General features: G+C 30.3%; 1 protein-coding gene and 1 pseudogene across 1 annotated transcript; both read left to right on the top strand.

The window, feature by feature from the left end:
• The first annotated feature begins 5,483 nt into the window (after positions 1 to 5,483).
• On the top strand, positions 5,484 to 7,456 carry LOC107167378 (uncharacterized). Its single transcript, XM_015516400.2, has 2 exons — positions 5,484 to 5,849; positions 5,915 to 7,456. The coding sequence occupies exons 1-2, from the start codon at positions 5,484 to 5,486 to the stop codon at positions 7,454 to 7,456; spliced, it is 1,908 nt and encodes a 635-aa protein (XP_015371886.2).
• A 7,006-nt stretch (positions 7,457 to 14,462) lies between these two features.
• On the top strand, positions 14,463 to 16,500 carry LOC149062094 (uncharacterized; annotated as a pseudogene).
• Positions 16,501 to 22,187: the final 5,687 nt, after the last annotated feature.

Below are 22,187 nucleotides of genomic sequence, written 5' to 3'. Positions count from 1 at the left end.
TTTGGTTAGTTTGCTATAATGTCATAGGTATGAAAACGCGGAATATGTCCATTCATATGTATGGCAGTTGATCCATTAAGTCTAGGCGACTGCCTCGAATTAGAGAAGAAAAAAATTTCTTGTGAACAATTAAATTGAGTTAAGAGGACGTCGCACTCGCATACGTTTTCTCCATCTTACACGCGTACGATATAGCAAATTGTACGCTCAGAAGAACACATGTAACTCCGTTAGTTTAAAAATTAGAGTGAATTTAGGTACCTCTTATAAAATCTATAGGTAAGATTAGTATCTAGACAACCTTATAAGCTTTTTGTTATATTTTAATTTTAAAGCAAGTAATGGCTATTTCAAGATGTACAAACAATTTACAATGTTAAAATGCTCATAACTCACTTTAAAATAAAAATATAATAAAAAGCCTATGAGGTTGTCTAGATAACAATCTTACCTTTAGATTTTATAAGAGGTAAATTTAAACTAACGGAGCTACACGTGTTCTGCTGAGCGTACAATTTGATATGTTGTACTCGTGTAAGACGGAGACAACATATGCGGGTGAGATGCCATCTTAAGAACTACAACTCACGGATTACATAGGTGCCTACTATTAGGCATAAAAAATGTAAATTTTAATCCGCTTTAAGCTCGAAAATGTTCGTTCGTCGTTCTGGTGTATAACTTTCGATTTAGGAAGTGTTCACTGTTCAGGGTAATTTAAAATGAATTTTATATTCCGATATGAATACTTTTTATTGAACAAACATCCGTCATCGCCGTCTTAAGATTATTTGTTTTTCATATCATCAAATTTAATGGTACAGTCGACTCGATAATTCAAACCTTCGGTAATTTGAAGTAAATACTCGGTTCCTTGAAAATCATGCGGTAATTCGAAAAAAAAAACAATGTATTTAAGTACACTCGGTAATTCGAAATTTTTCGCCCCAGTCAAAAGTCACTAGCTGTTGAGGTTTTTGATGCTTTATTTACAATAGAAAATACTATTGAAAAAATGAAACTAAATTCAATGAAGCAGAAAACCATTGCAGATTTCTTCGAAAAATAATAATCTTTTATAATAATAATAAATAATTAAAAATGTTAAAATTAATAATAAATAACTCTATCATGTATCACCTAATTTACTAAAATAATTAATATGTATGTACCTATGTACAATAATAAAAAACAAAATTTTTTTCTCAACTCTCTATAATTCGAATTTTTTTTTGCCCTCTCGTTATTTCGAACTACTCGACAATTCGAATTCTCGGTAATTTGAAGTTTTTCAACAATCACGTCAATTTCGAATTATCGAGTCGACTGTACTACAATCCACTCAATCTCAAATAAGCAAAACTGATGATGGCTTAATATTCGCTGATTGTGAAACACTTACTGTAAAGTACGTTTTGCACCAACAATAAATGGTCTAAGGAGTGATACTACGTATATATCGCAGGGATGATCGCAGGGGTTGATGACCCCGCATAGGTAGGTAAGCAATCGTTATGAATATACGGTAAAGCAATATCGCAGTCCCGGCGCGTGTGCCTAGCCGTGCCATAGCCGACCGAGTCCCAATGTCGTCTCCCAGCTCAATCGTCGACGACTTGAACCGGACGCGTTGAATTTAATATATACGGCGGCTGCGGATACTTATCTCTGCGCGCGACTTGTATAATACATACGCGTGATCTCGCCCTCTCCTCGTTCTCTCGCATAGACACACACCGTCGGCGCGGTCCACTTTCAACATAAATTTGTGTTTTGTTCGCCGCCACTTGGGTGGTCTCATTTGTGTGTGTGTGTTAGTGTGACGACGAGATCTGCACGGCCGCGGCGCAATGTTACCGTTGAATATTGCAAAATGCGTCGCCGCTAATAATAACATTCGATTGCCGCCGGGGAGTGCATTCGATTTTTTATGATGATTCGGCGTCGTATAGAATATTATCATTGTTATTTATATTACAATTTCATTACAAATATCTCTAAAATTTTATTGTTTATTATGTAGGTACAAAATAATATAATATTATATAATAATAATATAAATATAAATATTACATAGTTTAGGGTGTGGATTTTTATGAATGTTTTTTTCATTGAAAAAAAACAATCTAATTAAGTTAAAATATATAGGTTATTTCCATTGTTAAACATTTCCAATCTCAATGAAACTAATTGTCACTAACTGTTTAAGTTGATTTTAATTTAGCTACCTAGGTCCGAAAATTATATTTCAAATAACAAAAAAATATATCACCAAATAAATGATAATATTTAGAATAAATAATTTCATTAAATAATCACGGAAAAAAAACAGTAGTTGCTACAACCACATAAATGATTAACCCAACCATAATCTCAGGTTAATATAGTGACACAATAAATGTATAGTTTGGAGTACTAAAATGAATTAGTTGAAATAACTATAAAATAATAGTTAAAAATGCAACTATAAAATTATAGTTAAAAATGAATCTATAATAAATAGTAAAACTAACTAGTTATTATAGTTAAAATTACTATTTTTTTTAGAACGAATAGTTAAAACACTGAATTTTTTTATTCAATATATCTAATGAAAAGTGTTTAAACTAACACCTTCCAGAACATCATGCATAATATCTACAGAATAATTTTGGGTTACATGAAAAGAAGGTATTTGGTTCCAAACACAAATTTCTTTGATACCACTTAACAAATTATTATTCATTGTCAGATCTGATTTATATAATTGTCTTCATTTCTAAATTTATTATTATTATGCATAGTTTCATAATTACATTCAATTTTAGAACATTTGCAAAATTTGCATGGATAATTCGCCAAAAATGATTCCGTAAATCCTAAAATTGAATGTAAGCCTAAATTGTCTCCAATTATTAAAGCCAAACTAAAATAAATAAGTTGATTTTTATTATCTATCATTAAATTTATACCTTCATTTTCTAAAGAAGTATTTTCTAAAATTAATTGCATAAACGTCATATTATTTCTAAATTGTTTTCGATCTAATTAATTAAATAATAATGCCAGACAAATATTATTTAATGATGAACTCTGGTGGAAAACATGGGGTGAAAGACATATATATATAAATAGCTCTTGACTTTTTAGACCTTCAAGTGTCCCCAAAGGGTTATTAGTTTCATAGTCATCAAAATACAATGACATTTATATTCTGTTACATTATTAAACGAATGAAATAGTTTAAAATGTTTTGTAAAATCTAAAAATGTATAAAATTGAACTTTACAAATAAAGCATCTCATTTTGTTAACGCTTATATATATTACTTGAATAATGTAGTAATAATAATGATTTAAATATTAAAAAATAAATAAATATGTCACATATTATGTATGAACAATTTATCTACTTAGGTCTTATTGTTCTAGGGTCTTATTGTCTAATTATCTTCTCTTTTTTTGCTTATTGCTTATTTTAAATTATTATCAGATTAGATATAAATTGATAATTTTTATCCAACTTGGTATTAATTTTGAAGAAAAATTGTTGAACGAATTGCCAAATTTGTTCACTTTCAGTTAGATAGTTGAGGTATAGTGAAAAAAACGACTTAAAACAAATGTCTACTGCTTTTAGAGCACTCTCCAATTTAAAAGAATTGTGGTTGATGACAAAATAAAATGACGAAACTTCAAACCTGTTTTGTGTTCCAAGTTCTAGCCCAACAAACACCATGTTGAGTTGTAGGTACTGTAAGTTTCAACAATTTAATTTTTGCACACTTCGCATCATCTATTTCACGTAGTTGTGAAATATCCTGAAAAAAATAATAGGCATTGGATGACTTATAATAAGTTATTTCAATTCATAAAAATACACATTTAATATGTCAATTAATAATTATTTCAACTTTGTTTTTCTTAAATTTATGTAATAGATGAATCCTTGTCTAATTTTAAGTTTTGTTGGACGCTAGTTTTTTGGTTAAATTATCAATTACCCGTTTACAACACTAGTTCACTGGATTAAATAGCTCAAAAAACAGTTTTAAAGTGGCAGTTGTATCATTTTCTTTAATTAATTAATTTACCATCAAATGGGGTACATTGGCCCACTTTTCATAATTTTTTTACATTCAGGTAAATGTTAATGAAATCTTTGTAAAAATTGATACTTTATAAGTTTTTTTAGTAAAATATAGATCAACTATTTAATATTATAAATCACATTGATATTTTTCAAGGCTGGGCAAGTTAATGATTTTTTTTAACTCGATTAAGTTAAATTAAATATATTTTGTTAAATTAAATTAAAAGTTACCTAAGTTAATATATATTTTTAACACATCAATTAAATTTAAAGTTAATTTAAAAAAAGTTCACCGAAAAGGTTTTAAAATAAGTATTTCAATTTCACTAGAAAACATAAAACTTCAGCTTTACACATTGTCAACATCAATTTTAAATGATGACATACCTTCTAGCCATCACTGTACGGAACCGATTACAATTAAATAATACATTGCGTTATATCTCAATCTCGTTGGCATCTAAGTGTTATAATAATAGTGTGATTCACAGAAAAATAAAGCAAGTTTTGTTTGATGATATACAACAATTTAATCATTCATTTTTATCTATTTTGAAAAAAAAATCTTGAAATTATAAGTCTTTACAATTTTGAAATTAATTTATTTGATGATATGTTACTTATGTTTGATTCCCTTGAAAATTCTTTTTCTAATATAAATTTTGAACATTTGCGTTTTAAAGCTTTAGATGAAATGGGTGTTCTTGTTAGAAGTGTAGGAAATAACATAATGGACAAGTGCTTAACATTAAATTGGACATAATACTAGTAAATAGTGTGGTATAAGTGATTCTTACCTTGAATGGTCTTTTGGAAATTTAAAAAATGAAATCCGTAATTTTTCATTGTTGTTTGACCAAAGACTGGTACAATTTGCCAAAGAGCATCTACTACCCGAGGCGTTTTTTTACAACAAAAGTCATATTTTGGTAAATAATGTATAAAATACCAAAATAAAGATAAAATGTCTACAGATATAGGTACAAATAATAAAAAGCTTAAAGATCATAAAAGTCGGGACGTAAGACGTAACCGTGTAATACGAAAATCGAAACTCGACAGACGCATCGTGTCATATTATGTTGTTGTTATTGTGGTCTGGTAAAATTTAAAAATTGCAGATTAACAGTGTATCCACAAACAAAAGAAAACTTAAAAAAAAGAGAAATATCTGTTTCCAGACATCTCTGTTCAATTTTAGACACAACTGGTTGATTTTAAATTAAATAAAAAATATTGGTTGGCCTAATTATAATTTATTACATATAATCAGTATCTAAAGCAAATACCAACAAAATAAATATTAATTATATAATTAATTATATTAAATGTGTAATCATTAATAAATTATTTAAATTTTACAATCTATGTAGAATATATCAGTAATAATTAATTAATTTTAATAAATATAAATGTGGTTAAGTAATTTATTTACTATAACAAAAGACAATGGTCATGAGGACAGTAATAACAAAGATAAAGTTAAAGAAGAATCAATTAATATTTCATCAAAACACGAAAATGAATCAATAATTAATGATTTAAAGGCTAGAGTTGAAAAGGTAAAAAAGATACACACAAAATTACAAGCATTACAAAATAAACAAGACTTAAATTTAAACAATAACACAACAAATACCCTTCAACGAGAAAAAGACAAACAATGCATGTCTACTAAAAAAAATGAAAAAAAATTAGAAATAAATAGTTGTGAAATAGAGGATGTCTTGAGGATTATACCAATTATAGAAAATTATCTACAATCACTTACCAAGAAGGTAATTAATTAATAATTCGATTTGTTTGTAAAATGTTTTTATGATTTTTTTTTTGATTTTTGTAGGTGTCTTGTTTATCTAGCTCACTTGATACGAAACAACTCAATGCCAAAATAGTATCAGAACAAAATGTTATTCCAAACAATTCTAATATAAATAGTGCTTCGAACTCTGTAAACCAATTGAACGGTATGGTAAATAAAACAATGCCAACATATAAAGATACTACATCGAAATTAGTTTCTAAAGAAAATAACAAAATGCATAAACACAAACGAAGTGTTATAAAAAAAAAATATTCTTATCAAAAAGTTAACCTTAGAACAAGTTCTGCTGAAATAATTAATAAAGATGATCAAAAACATCAAGAAAAAAACGAAGGAAATGCACCCAAGTACAGTGTTACATCGATCAACCAGTTCACCAATTTAGATGGACAGTTAGAATCCTTTTTTACAAAAATACAGTCAACTTTAACTCAATATAAAATTAATCAAGTTAAAGAAAAATCAGAAATTATGTTTAATCTATCCAGACTGGAGGATAAAATTAACACAAACTATACGAAAATTGATAAATTAATGTCCAGTATCGAACAATTAAGTAAAATAAACGATCCTGCCAATCACGTTATTTTTAAAAACCATTCAAATCTTGAAATAGAAAATAAACCTGAACTTAAAAAAAGTATTGATGATATTAAATTCTGTGTTGATTACCTTTTAAAACCAAATCCTGTTGATATACTAAAAACTCAACAGTCTGTGACTACCAATACTCCAATCATACAAACAAATATTAATGGCAGGTGTACCTGGGATCGGTGTGTTTGCAAATTAATAGACAATAATAATACAACCAGTTCACAGGTTATAAATTCACGTGATGTTAAAAATCAAATTAAGTACGGTGATATTTTTTTATACGAGTTTTTAAATGCAAAGCTAACTTCAGAAAGAATAAAAAGAGACGAGCATCATCAAATAGCACAGGTAAATAATCTTTCAAATCAAATCGGCGCTAATAAAAATAGTAATTTATCGATTTGTCCAAAACAATCAAACCTTTTTTCAAACAATTATGATGGAAATCAAATAGACAAACAAAAATCTAGCCAATCACCATTATGTTCAAAAGAATCAAATTATCTAAAAAATAATGGTAGACAACCTGGAAAACCAAAAATTAACCATTTAACCGTATGTCCCAAGCAATCTGTCCATAATTTTTCTAATAATGGTGTTGAAAATCACACTACATCAAACCAACTGAATGCAAGTAAATCAGTTCGTGAAAAAAACAAAATTTGTAATTTTCTTATATCTCAGCCAATTCCTGAATGGATAATACTTGACGATAATCTCGTTAAATCAGATAATCTATGCTGTAAGGAAGTTACCAATACGTCACCATCAAATAGCACCTTAAATGTTAGCAAATCTTATAATATTGAGCGAATAATAAACGAAAGCTATGACAAAAATGATATAGTTTATGAGATTACACAGAAACCCGATGTTCGAAAAGAAATGAAAAACGACTGTACTTTCAAAGAACAAATAACACCATGTAATAGACTTAACAATGAACCGTGGAACACGAAATAAACCTGTTAGAATTTACAGTTCTTGGAAAAAAAAAAATGTTGATAACACGAATACTGATAACTGTTGTTCTGATAATTTTTTTTTAAATATTGCCAGTTACCACTTCGTTTTCAGTTTTGTAAATTACCAAATTTTATTTGTGCTTGTGAATTTGTGAGTTATGTTTTCCGTTATTTCTTTACATTCTCATTTTATTAAATATGGAACTAAGCAAAGAACTAAAAAGAAAAAGAAACGTTAATTTTAATAAAAGAGAGGAGGAATTTAAAAAAACCGATTCCGTAATTTGGAAAGATAAAGAGGCATGTTGGGTAAAACTCACTGCAGAGTTCAACAGCTTAGGGCTATTAGTTCCAAGGACTGTTGTCCAGTTGCAGCTCAAGTACAAAAACTTAAAAAAAAGTTGTACGAAAAAAAAGTGCGACAATAAGGGTAAGAACAATTGAGATTTATGTCATGACAATTCACATTTATTTTCATTTTTGTAAATTGTCTTCTCCAATATTCAAGATTGGAAGATCTAATGGTAGAAGGTGGAAAAAACCAGGCTGAATCCCTCGACGATGTTGAACAAAAAGTAAAAGACATTATACAACTGTCTGTTGATTGCCTCCCTTCGGTTTTTGATAGTGATGCAGATTTTGGTGACAACAATGACATGATAGGTAATATTATATTATGTTGTTAGGGTGAGCGTATGTCTGCATTTAAAAAAAAAGAATGCAATATTAAATTAATTATAATTATATAGTTTTGATGATTTTGACTGATATTTCAGACGCTGAAACTTTTGAAGACATTGAAGTTGATTTTTAAGATAACTGCTACATGACTGGTAAGTTTAAATTTTATAATATTACAGTTACAATTTAGAATTGTTTTCTAAAATATAATATGGGTTATATTTTCTTTTAGTTATGCCTGATGACAATGAAAATCTCATTTCTCTCATCCCTGAACAAGGTATGTTTCTAGTTTGAATAATATACACAAGTACAGGGGTTTAACAAGTTGAATTAAATGTGTAAATTAATCTGATATAACTTTTTAAAATCAATAGTAACTAGTTGCTTTTTATAGTAATTAATATTTTATGAAATACTCTACATATTTTGAAGAAATTGGTTTTCTTCTTTCTTCTTGGTAATCTTTTTTATTTTAATAGTTTTGTTCTGTTAACTTAAAGTAGACCCAAAACCTTGCACATAGTCAACTTCAGTTACAACTGATACACCTTTTGATAAACAACCGATATGCTTGACAAATCTACTTGATAAAGGCATGTTTGACTTAAATATTTTTACAATAATACAGTATTATAAAAGTACCTAATATAAATCTTGAAATGTTCTTTCTGTAAGGTGCAAGTACCAGTCGAAAACTGAAGTGGTATGTTATAAATTTAAAACAGCGTATAAGCACTCCACTTAGAAGCAATTGTGAGTTACAATATTATATAAGCAAGTTTAGATTCTAAAAACATACTGTACAAACACACTTTTTTAAGTTTTTAGACAAACGTTCCAAGATCAGGTCTTCAGAGGCAACAAACTTATTACAGCATAGGGATAGACTTGTAGAATTACAAATTAAATGCCTAGAACAGGAATATGAAATGAACGAAGTAAAAAAAAGGAATGCTGCCTTAGAAGAAGAAAAATTGTTGTTAGAAATTAAACTACTGAAAAAAAAAATTAATAACTAACATTAATAATAATTGTTTATTTTTAATTAGCCTAAATGTTTTTATCTAATTATATTAATATTAGATTATAAGAGTATTAGAATAAAAGAGTACTTATTTAAAATTAATGGTTAGCCTAACTTAACCAACCTATCAAATTTTTATTGTTTAAAAAATATTTATTTAATAGAATTTGTAGTATTTAGGATACCTCTGGTATTATACTATTATCTTCACAAAATAACACAATATGTACATTTAACTTAAATATATTCAAAGTACTACAATTATAATTATCAATAGAAAACATCAGATTTTTTTTTAGAAACTGTTGATTTATGATTGCTTTCAATTTCAAAATATAATATACATTTTCTGTTAGTTAATGTTAAAATAATAGTAATAATTTCACACTAAATTGGCAAAATGATCGCTGATCAGAATATCTCTTTCTTGTCTACCTCTCACAACTCCTATAACATTTTGATTTTGATAGTTGTCTTCTGCAATATCCACATTATTATCATAGCCCTCGTGCTGAAATGCGTCATTTGGAATGTCATCGTGCATATTAATACAAATATTATGGATCACAGCACACGCTACAATTAATGCTTGTGTATTAACTAAGCTTGCTGTTATGCCTTTGCTGAGCACAGAAAACCTTTGTTTCAGAACACAAAAACATCTGAAAAATTAAAACAAATAACATTATAAAAAAGTAATTGAGACAATGTGTATTCTCATTTCATCGCCATCATGACAAAAGTGACCAAGTGCAAAACCATGTTTATGGGACCTAATTTTTAGTGTGCACTCCTGGAACCAAAAGCCTGTGTGTACCTATTTACATTTATAATGAATATTATACAAAGAAATATTTACCTTTCAATAGCATTTCTTTTCCTGATTTGGCTTTCATTATATAGGTAACTGCTGGCTTAGTGTAGTAGGGTTCAGCAGAGGTGTCATAAGATAAGGCTTAACTTCATAACCACCGTCTCCTAACAGGTATCCTTTAATGACCCCTGTTTCAAATTGATGTTTTATTGAAGAGTTATCAAAAATAATCTGATCATGACATGACCCCGGCCATCGCGCCACTATGTCCATTATTTTAAGCGATGGATTACAAATACATTGTGTATTGATGGAAAAATATCCTTTCCTGTTTCGGAATGTTTCCGCATTATCTCCACCTGAAACATTCATGATCATGATAAATAATAGTTTAATCATACAGGCATACAGGACACCTCAAATGATAATAGAACCTATTTGTGACAGCCTAATTGTTAATTTTTTTTTGCCTACCGGGAGATTGAATTTTTATGTGAGTACAATCCACTGCTCCCACCACTCTAGGAAATCTACTATGGCTGTAAAATCCACAGACTACGTTCCTCATGTCAACTTCATTTTTTGGAAAATAAACGAATTTTGACCTATGCCTTGCTAAGGCTCTACAAACTTGATGGATGTATCTACAAGCTGAGGATTCACTGACACCAGTGAAGTCCGCGACAGTTAGCAAAAATGAGCCTGTTGCAAGGTACCTAAGCATTATGTATAATTTATATGGTGCTAATATTGCTGTGTTCCTGAAAAAAAATCAGAAAATGTAGCAATAAAGATGATTGTCTTTTTTATAGCAACTGCATACCTTTGAGAAGGTGGAGTTATATCTGCTCCTATCATTCTCAATACAGTGTGAAACATTTCTTATGAAAGGCGAAATCTGTTTATGAAATCATGGTTGTTGTAGACTTCCAAGTAATTAACTCGTTCGTTAAAAATTCGAGGTCGTCGTTGCATTGCAATAACCACTTCGTCGAGCTCGTTATCCTCATCATAGTTAAATAATATTCGGTTTCGATGATCCATATTTCAGTACTTTACAACAGTTTTATTATTTCAATTAAATTGTAAAGTGTAAACAAAATCAGAATTATTTCACGACGATAAGATAAAAAAAAAAAATATAAATGATAACCTAGAGTTAGCTCGTTATTCCCTAGTAATATCTGGAGTTAAAATCCGATAGTTAAGATTTCTACTAACTAGGAGTTACCACCAAACTGGTCGTGAAATCTATTTTTTTTGGTAACTCCGAGTTAATGGTTACTCACACTAGAATCTAGACTAGAATCGGTTGGACATTTGCAACAAAGTTGATCTACGTTTAGCTTTGACCAATATCAAACCAGACATCGTTAAATTAGCAGCTACTCATCAGGCTCAGGGCAGTCATTGATAGGTATAATTTGTATATTTTATAATTTTTTTTTTATAGTTCAGTAAATCTTTTTGTATAGTAAAGTATTAAATTGTTTTGTTAAGTGGTGTAAAATATAACCATAACTATCTAAAAATAAGAGTTTTTACTTTAATAGTTTAATTAATAATGTTATAATATACTGATGAATAAATAAATATACAAATATATATATATTTATAAGAAGAAAATTTGATTTTTCTTGAGGGGGGGGGGGCGTTAGCAATTAGTTATTACGATAAAGGGGGCGCTGAACTAAAAAAGGTTAAGAACCACTGCTCTAGATGGTGAAACCGGATAAGATTATACTATAATATCTCCAGCCATAAAATCCAATTAGTAGTATAGTTTACACTATTAATAATGGTATCGAAATAAAGATAAAATCAAGTCGATAGGTATTCAATACAATACAAAAATAATTTGTGAAATGTGACTGTTTAACTGCATAATCTGTTCTTCAGTCACTCCATGAATTTTGAACGGTTGTGTTGTTACAGTGTTAAAAATGCCGAAAATTAAATGATAAATATTACAATTATATTATAATAATATTTTATTATAATATATAAAATGTTTAGTATTTATATCTAATTGTTAGAAAATATTTTTTGTATTAGTGGTAGTGATGAGGGATACATATTAAATATATGATATATGGACATATTATTAGATACATGTGAATTTTAATTATACTTATTCAAATTAACTTCTGAATGATTCATCAATAAATTGAATAAACTTTTTTGTGAGGTATGAATCACTAGTAGATTAAGAGTTATAGGTATGTAATTAATCAAATATTCAGCATCAAAACCAGAGTAAGAGTTCAGATTATTTCTAACATTACAATTTATTAAAAATTGTCATTAAGGGTTCCACACAATCTATTTGAAGCACGGAGTCAAATTGAAGACTTCAGAAAAATAAAAATAAAAATGTTTATTCATTCATAGGCTATGAATGTTATGTTATTGAGTTTTTCATAATATGTATAACTCAATAATTGAAATATTTTAATGTATCCATTGATATATTGTAATATTATTATTATTCAAACTAATACCCTAAGCTGTTGATTCTGTAACAATATGATGCTATACCCGTTTATTATACATAAATAAATAAACAAAAAAATATGAAAAAAGCTATACATATTTCATGATCACCAAAAACACATTTTGAATAATAAAATCATGATTAAATAAAATATGATGTAGTGATTGCTATATTTTCAACATAATATTAAGTGTAATTAAACAAGTTTCTAAGAAAAGAAAAAAATAAACATTCTATTCTATGATAATTACCATAAAAACTAAAGTACCACATTTTGCTATTTAATAAAAAACATAAGACATTTTAATAAGCAATTTTGGCCTACGATTTTCGATATTTTGAATTTATTTAATATGGTCGCTTTTATTAGATGTAAAATAATATTGTGAAAATTCTAAATATATTAATTAATTTACTTACTCTGACGTTTTCTGAGAATATTATTTCTCGTCTATAATACTTTTTATAATTAATAATCAGCAAGCATTCCTTTTCACCAAACGAGTGGTTAGAAACAGAACTAAACGTAAATTAAACCACAATTTATATTCTAAACAAAACCAAACATTTGAAACTTAGAATTTTTTAATTACATGTCTTCACGTTTTACTTGGGTTATACAGTTTAAGACCACAATAAACTAATTTAATATGTATGTTAATATATTATAAAATACAACGAATTATATATTATAAATTGTGTAATGAAACTACCGCCAAAAACACATAATCCACGGCACTACGATCATTTTACGCTAAAATTTAACAATAGAGCGCGCGTACCGGCAATGCTTTTTGTAAAGTAGTCGATTAATTAATTCCTTGCCAGTAATTACGATGATTTAACTAACCTAAACAATAAATAAAAGGTATTAGACAATATATTATTCATCCTAATGTCGCTTTCCGTCCGGTTAGAAATATTATATTGATAGACAACAAAAAATTAAGTAGTACACCCTTACACATCTACTACGGATGTACTCCTTCGAACATCCATAAAACACCCACCATGATCCATGGTGTCAAAAATGTCCACTAGAGTGAATCACGTCTAGTATAATCCCTATCATCTTATCAGTAATCGTTGATAAAAATCACGATTCATGATAATATATAACAGTTTTGGGTCTGTAGAATATAGATACATGTTCCTTTTTTTACACTCGTCGATTTGAATAAATAAAAATAAAATTGACTATAACTGAAAGTACATTGCATCCAAATTGTCAGCACTATCATAATTTCTGATAATCTACGGCGTCGGACTCGTTTGAGTCACTGATGCGGCATGCCATAGTGAAACGACTGAGACGAAGATGATGTTGTTATGTCTTCATCGATTTGTTCCAACTGTAGTGATCAACGTCGCCTTGTAGGCATCAGTAGTCAAGGATGATGTTGAAAGGTGACTCTTGAGTTAATTTAAACAACGTGGAATTCTTCTTAGTTAGATTATTTGATTATTTATTTTGACAAAACATATATTTATTTATAAACATGAAAGCTGAATTTATTTAACAAGTTAAGTATTCTGAATGACTAGAATAAATTCGGTTTGACTCGAATATTTTCTAAGTTCAGAATATTATTTTATGAGATTTTTTCTAACTCCAATTTAACAAATTAAAGAACAGACTGGCGTGAAGGTGCTCTGGCTAGTCTGGTCAAGTCGCGTCTGAATGCAGGCCGTTTCGGGGTCTCTTATATAGTACTACCCTCTACTCCCCATAGTCTGCTTGCTCTTGTCGCTGTTCTCACGGATGTGGTATAATTATCTAGACTGACGGAAATGTTACTCGCCCACATACAAGCCAAATGTGCATCGCTGCAGACCTCGATAATTTATATTATTATTAATATTATTATTATGTAAAAATATATTTTATGATATTACATTATAACATTGGTTCTTGGAACTTTTGTATTGATGTATAACCCCACACCTTGTGTACCCCTATCAATGATCTTTTATAGCCGTATGACCATATGATTTCGTGTTTCCCTAATGAAATGTTTTCTCTCCTACAATTACAAAGTTCGTCGCACCCTACCCTAGCTTGGTTCGGCTGGTACCTAGTCGATCGTGAACTACACAATGCGGGACGCTAGTCCATAGCACATCTCTAGTTCCCCGATCAATTTAGCTATTTTGTTTTTAGCTATTGCTTGCCGTCTAGCTGAAAAAGTTTTTATAGTTTTTGCGTGGCCCATCATTACCTAACAGTTTAATCCCATCCATAGCATTATGTGAGGTGTTGCTTTTGTTTTGAAAGTGCTCTAATACTTAGTCAATATTGAAACATTGTGAATCATTTCCAATATTTTTTTGCGTTATGAATTAATTTGAGTTATGTAGATAACTCATAGTTGGGAATTTACAACTGATTATCGTAGCGGTAAGCGAAAAATATAGTGTCTACAGCGAAAAATAAAAATATCGCGCTCAATCATGTGGTAACATTTTTGCCGCGGTATTAATTTCGCAATAGTGAGTGCGTTCGTATTAAAACGTATGGACATTAAATTTCGGTGCCACTACCGCCACCGCTACCGCTTCGGTTTGAGCGGACCTTAAACCAACTATTTCTACCGTTGATAAAAATTACGTTTTAGAATTTGGGGAAGATGTGTTATCATGTGATGAATCCGTACTTTTTTGTAAATTGTGTGAAACAAAAGTAAGTGCTGAACGGAGGTAACTACACACCATATTGAAACTGCAAATCATAAACGGACAGTTAATCGAACAAATACCACCAAAACGTCTACATTGCAACTTCAGGTAACGTCATTTTCCAAAAAACATAATTTAATAAAGATTTGTATAAGGCAATGTTATCCGCCAAAATTCCATTATATAAAACCAATAACCCAGATTTTCGTTTATTTTTGGAAACATATGAAGAGAGACATTCCGAATGAATCTACATTACGAAAAAATTACGTGAACGAAGTGTACTCAGATACTTTAAATAAAATAAGAAACAATATAAAGGGAAATAAAATTTGTATCTTAATAGATGAGACCACAGATGTTAATGAAAGATATGTGGCTAACGTTGTGATCGGAACACTCCAAACTGACCATCCAGAAAAAGTGTATTTATTAAAATATACAGAAGTTCTCGATAAAGCAAATTATTCAACAATAACCAAACTATTTGATAAATCAATGTTCCTTCTTTGGCCGGTCGGTATTTGTCATGATGACTTTATCCTGTTTCTTAGTGACGTAGCTCACATATGATAAAAGCAGGGACTACAGTTAAAGCACTCTATTCAAAAATGGTGCAAAAACATGCATTGAGTTGCAGAAGATATACGCGGAAAATTTCCTGAAATAGACAAACTCATCGCTAAAATTAAACAAATATTTTTAAAAGCACCAAGCCCAACTATTCTTTTTTAAAATAAAGTACCAGATACACTATTACCACCACAACCTATTATCGCGCGCTGAGGTACGTGTCTTGAGGTTGCATAATACTACTGTAAATATTTTAATGAAGTGAAAAGTATAGTGCAAGAACTGATAACCTGATGAAGCCGTTTCAATAAAAATATCATAAGAAATTTTTAACCATAATTCAATTTCAGTTGATTTAGTATTTATTCACTCGAATCACGGATTTATGCCGGACGCGATTTTAAAATTAGAAAATCAAGGACTATTGATAGTTAAAGCCATTAGTATGATTAAAAATGTTAAAAATAAATCAGAAAATGTATTTTGTGAAATAGGGATTTCAATCCATAGAAGATTTAAGAAAGTTATTAAAAAGAATACCGGATTTGAAACCATTATTAAAATCAACGATATACTCACTGGACAAGGAAAATCGTTCGATGGTTTACCCGAAGACTTAACAGTAAGCGATTTAGCTTATTTTAAATACGCTCCGCTTACATAAACCGACGTAGAACGAAGTTGTTCGAGGTATAAGAATTTACTAGCTCCAAATCGAAGAGGTTTTATTTCGAAAATTTAAAACAAACACTTATAGTACAGTGCAATGATGTATAATATAATAAATTAATGATGGCATGATTATAATAATATAATGTATAATTTATTATATATATGTTTATATTTTTTTGAATTATTTAGAAATTATAATTATAATTTTTAACAGTACACTTCAAACATTTATAATAAGACGTTGTTATTTTTTAGTGCAATACTGCAATCAATTTTATTTGTGACATCCGTGCTCTATTAATAACACTTGTTCTTGGAAAATTTATAAAAATATCGTAATATTAGATATTAATAACAACCTATGCTGACTAAGCAACCTGTGTTTTATTTATTTTTTTAACATATTCAAGATTTTCTACGGCAACGCGTTTTTAGTTAATAATAGTTATAATACCTTGAACTTAATTTGTTATTTGTGAACTGTCTTTTGTCGAATTACATATTCCAATCATCCGATATGTTGACTAAAAAGGTTACCATTACCATAAAAACCCATGGAAATTTTGAATTGCCGTACCCAAAGCCGAAATCTGTTAGCAGTCCCTCAGTCGAACCGTTGGTGGATAAGGCGTTCGAGAGGACAATGGAAGCAGTCATCGACCAGGTGGCGGTTTTACACGGTGAGTTGTCCAAGCGTGACCCTACTATAACAATAGTTCAGCAAAGCGGCGCACCGATACGAAGCCCCATGCCCTCCTTGCCAATGCCGCCAAGATTCAAGATCAATAACGCTTGGAAGAAGGTACCACCGATGCCCAAGCTGACGGTTTCCACTAGACCGGGAACTGCTCAACTGATGTGGAGTAACAGGATAGGCTCAAAGTCCTATCATCTCTACGAGACTATTGCTGAGTATGAATTGTATGCATGCGAATTAGATAGTGGTGCCGACGAAGCCAAGTGGAAAATTTTGACCTCCATTCCGGCATTTCCGTCGAGACACAACCTGTACGAAATCACTGGTTTAAAAAGAGGAATCGAATATTATTTCGCGGTACGCTCGATGGACGTACATGAGAGACGTGGGCCCTTTGGCTTCGTATATGTTAAACAATGATATGTGCACCAAAAACGAGACATACGTAACTTATGTTGTAACTTTTATTTTGATATTTATCAAGAACGACGACAGTAATTACATATACAAGGTGTCCCGTGAGGATTTACCCATTGCGATATCTCCCGAAATAATGGTGATATCGAAATTCTAGTTTTGTAATAAGACTCACAGGGATAAGAACTACAATTATTTCATATTTTAATGTTTTGATAAAAAAGTTAAAAAATATAATTTTTTATTTAATCATTTAAAAAAAATTTAAGTTATCCATTTTGTTGAGTTTATTTTTCTGAAAATATTGACGTTTCAAAATTTTATTTTCATTAATTTCCTGATTTTTAATATTTTTTTTAGTTTCGAGAAAAATTGCGAATTATTTAACACCGTAATGTTATCAAACATGTGACCCGCCGCTCCGCGAGCATTCCCATACGGCCGGCCGAATACTTTCCGTGAACCTAATAGTTATACGTCATATTAAATCATATTTTATTTCTTCAAAACTAGAAAAAATATGAAAAATCAGGAAATTAATGAAAACAAAATTTTGAAACGTCAATATTTTCAGAAAAATAAACTCTACAAAATGGCTATCTTTATTTTTTTTTTGGAAATAATTAAATAAAAAAAATATATTTTTTAAGATTTTTACCCAAACATTAAAATAAATTTAAAAATGAAATAATTGTAGTTTTTATCTCTGTAAATCTTATTATAAAACCAGCATTTTGATATCTCCATTATTTCGTTAGATATCGCAATGTGTAATTCCTCGCGGGACACTCTGTATATGTTGTGCGATAGCGGTGACTAAAAAGGTTACCATTACCATTAAAATCTATGGAAATTTTGAATTGCCGTACCCAAAGCCGAAATCTGTTAGCAGTCCCTCAGTCGAACCGTTGGTGGATAAGGCGTTCGAGAGGACAATGGAAGCAGTCATCGACCAGGTGGCGGTTTTACACGGTGAGTTGTCCAAGCGTGTCCCTACTATAACAATAGTTCAGCCAAGCGGGGCACCGATACAAAGCCCCATGCCTTCCTTGCCAATGCCGCCAAGATTCAAGATCAATAACGCTTGGAAGAAGGTACCACCGATGCCCAAGCTGACGGTTTCCACTAGACCGGGAACTGCTTAACTGATGTGGAGTAACAGGATAGGCTCAAAGTCCTATCATCTCTACGAGACTATTGCTGAGGATGAATTGTATGTGTGCGAATTAGATAGTGGTGCCGACGAAGCCAAGTGGAATAATCTGACCTTCATTCCTTTGACCTTGAGCTGGAGGCTCGGCAATGATGTTGGCAGCGTATGACCTATGATGTTGTAACCGTATCGCAATGCTTAATGTGTTTCCTTATTTTTAAAATTTTGATATTGTAATGAACTTTTTATTATTTTATAAAAACAACTCATCCGCATTCACGCAATGCTTTTAGGATGAGTTTGCAACCGTACTGATTACTTGTGTAAAATTTTAAATTCTTGTGGTTGCATTAATATTATTATTAAATAATAAAAAGGTCTGTTTTTATTCAATAAATGAATATTTTATAAAATAATAAACTACCTATATTTTTTTTAATTACCTAATTATTAATGTTTGCTGTTTTGTATTGTTTATTTAAATCATTTGTATCATTGTAACATGACTTCAATCAAAATACTTGGATTTAAATTATAAATAATATATGGAGACTTAATCAAGATGGGAAAAATTCAATGGTGCAAGACGAAGACATGTGTGATATTTGTAAACAAGTTCCTGAAGTAAAATGGGAAGTATTATTAAAATTAATCATTAAAAGTTCTAAATTAATCTAAGTACAAATAACGGCCGTCCGGCAGGTAAGTTCGGATTTACAGGGTTAACATTAGCGATCTAGCGTTAAGTCATATGTACTCGTCTTCAGACGGTCGTAGTAAGTCGAGTTTTGTACTTAAAGCTATGCAAGTGGTATGGTTGGATTTGGGAGGACCTAAGCTATTAGATCATTGCATTGAAAAAAATTCTTAGTCTCTAAGACGGCCGTGCGGCAGGTAAGTATGTGATTACGATTCCCCTGCGCCCGCTAAACTTCCCCGCCCAAATACTTCCAAAGTATTAATATCCACTGAAATTTGAAAGCGGCAAACTACTCACCGAATCGTGCTCTATAGGATTAAAGTGTTAAATTCCAACATATCACAAAGTAAACGACCCTTGTATTCCGGGGGTATATAGAAAAAGAGCAGAACCGTATAGTAATATATTAGTATACGCTAGAGCACGATTCGCTGAGTAGTTTGCCGCTTTCAAATTTCAGAGGAAATTAATACCCAGTGCTCAATCCCCCCCCCCACCCCATGTTCAGAATATATGAGTCAAAAAAAATTTTTTTCTCCGTAAATATCGATTTCTCGACACCCTACCTGAGGATCAAAAATGCTCCCTGAGTCATGTTCTATAAGATTAGTTGATAAAAAACGTAGGTCACGAGGGGCTAAAATTTCACTTAATGATTAAATTTATTTTTACATAATTTTTACGTAAATCTGTTTAAAAAATCGATGTAATTCGAATTTTTGGACTTTAGAGTTGAGTACTTATCTGCCGCACGGCCGTCTTAAAGACATAGGATTTTTTTCAATGCAGTATTTGGGCGGGGAAGTATAGCGAGCCCGAGGGTGTCGGAAACGGCCAGATATGCCTCAATTCAAAAGTTCGTGGAAATTCGATGGACGCCAGTATCTAATTCGGTGAAAGCCGCTATCGTCATCGATGCATGTTTCCACGGAGTTTCCATATCCTCATATTTTCACCAATTTATATTAGTCATCGATGCATCCTTTGTGTCACATTCAAAGGTGTATTAACGGATATTTACCTGTGATCCATATTTTTTTTAACGGTCATTTGACTTTCGCTCATCGAACTTTTCGTCATGATTTTTTCAAAGCGCACAAAACTTATTTTATGTATGGCTGTATCGACCAGATATACAGCCGTATATAATCCTTTAAAGAAAATAATAGAAATGGATGAGGACAACGATATTGGGTACGTGCGGTAGTCTCAGCCAAATGATATTAATGTCTTACGACTAACAGGTGAGTATAAAAAGTATATTTTTTATAAGTACTCCCAATACAATTTTACAATAGCTTTTTTTTTACAAGGCAAAATCTGTTTTTGAGCGTTCTTTAATTACTAGACAAACTGTCTCCGCTGAGAATCATGGAACAATCATACAATTTCTTAAAAAATAAAAAATTCATAACTAATTATAAAAAGAAATTGAAAATTTTTTAAAGTTTAAACAATTAAAATCTAAAATGGAATTTGAAAAAATTAAGTGAGTGAAAACATACATAAACACAATAAACACAAAATAAAACAAACTTGTACATTTCAATTCAATTTATTTGCAGGAATTTGAAATATGGCTACAATGAATCTCATAATAACTACCCTTTAATTAATCTGAAAATGTTAGACTATTGGCACTCAACATTAATAAATCCATCATCAGTATTGTGGAAGCTGAGACTAATAGATGAGGATATTAATTTAATAGAGACGATCCATAATCATATTATTGATAAACTTTTTATATTTCCATTTGGTCCTGATGTTGATGTCAATTTGTAAGCCTTAATATTTTACTTCATACAGTACTTTATTTTATAATGTATATTCATCCATTTTAGCCACCGCTATCGCACAACATATACAGAGTGTCCCGCGAGGAATTACACATTGCGATATCTAACGAAATAATGGAGATATCAAAATGCTGGTTTTATAATAAGATTTACAGAGATAAAAACTACAATTATTTCATTTTTAAATTTATTTTAATGTTTGGGTAAAAATCTTAAAAAATATATTTTTTTTATTTAATTATTTCCAAAAAAAAAATAAAGATAGCCATTTTGTAGAGTTTATTTTTCTGAAAATATTGACGTTTCAAAATTTTGTTTTCATTAATTTCCTGATTTTTCATATTTTTTCTAGTTTTGAAGAAATAAAATATGATTTAATATGACGTATAACTATTAGGTTCACGGAAAGTATTCGGCCGGCCGTATGGGAATGCTCGCGGAGCGGCGGGTCACATGTTTGATAACATTACGGTGTTAAATAATTCGCAATTTTTCTCGAAACTAAAAAAAATATTAAAAATCAGGAAATTAATGAAAATAAAATTTTGAAACGTCAATATTTTCAGAAAAATAAACTCAACAAAATGGATAACTTAAATTTTTTTTAAATGATTAAATAAAAAATTATATTTTTTAACTTTTTTATCAAAACATTAAAATATGAAATAATTGTAGTTCTTATCCCTGTGAGTCTTATTACAAAACTAGAATTTCGATATCACCATTATTTCGGGAGATATCGCAATGGGTAAATCCTCACGGGACACCTTGTATATGTAATTACTGTCGTCGTTCTTGATAAATATCAAAATAAAAGTTACAACATAAGTTACGTATGTCTCGTTTTTGGTGCACATATCATTGTTTAACATATACGAAGCCAAAGGGCCCACGTCTCTCATGTACGTCCATCGAGCGTACCGCGAAATAATATTCGATTCCTCTTTTTAAACCAGTGATTTCGTACAGGTTGTGTCTCGACGGAAATGCCGGAATGGAGGTCAAAATTTTCCACTTGGCTTCGTC

This window comes from Diuraphis noxia, unplaced genomic scaffold, assembly GCF_037042655.1.
Source record: "Diuraphis noxia isolate RWA-SAM2 unplaced genomic scaffold, SU_Dnox_SAM2 contig0001, whole genome shotgun sequence".
NCBI classification, from domain to species: domain Eukaryota; kingdom Metazoa; phylum Arthropoda; class Insecta; order Hemiptera; family Aphididae; genus Diuraphis; species Diuraphis noxia.
Note: the sequence above shows the minus strand (reverse complement) of the source record. Positions and strands in the feature narration are given on the sequence as shown.

Excerpts from the sequence above, each read along its gene's own strand:
- LOC107167378 (XM_015516400.2), top strand. The coding sequence starts at position 5,484 with ATGTGGTTAAGTAATTTATTTACTATAACAAAAGACAATGGTCATGAG. Across the intron at positions 5,850-5,914 it reads TACAATCACTTACCAAGAAG|GTGTCTTGTTTATCTAGCTC; the intron begins GTAATTAATTAA and ends TGATTTTTGTAG.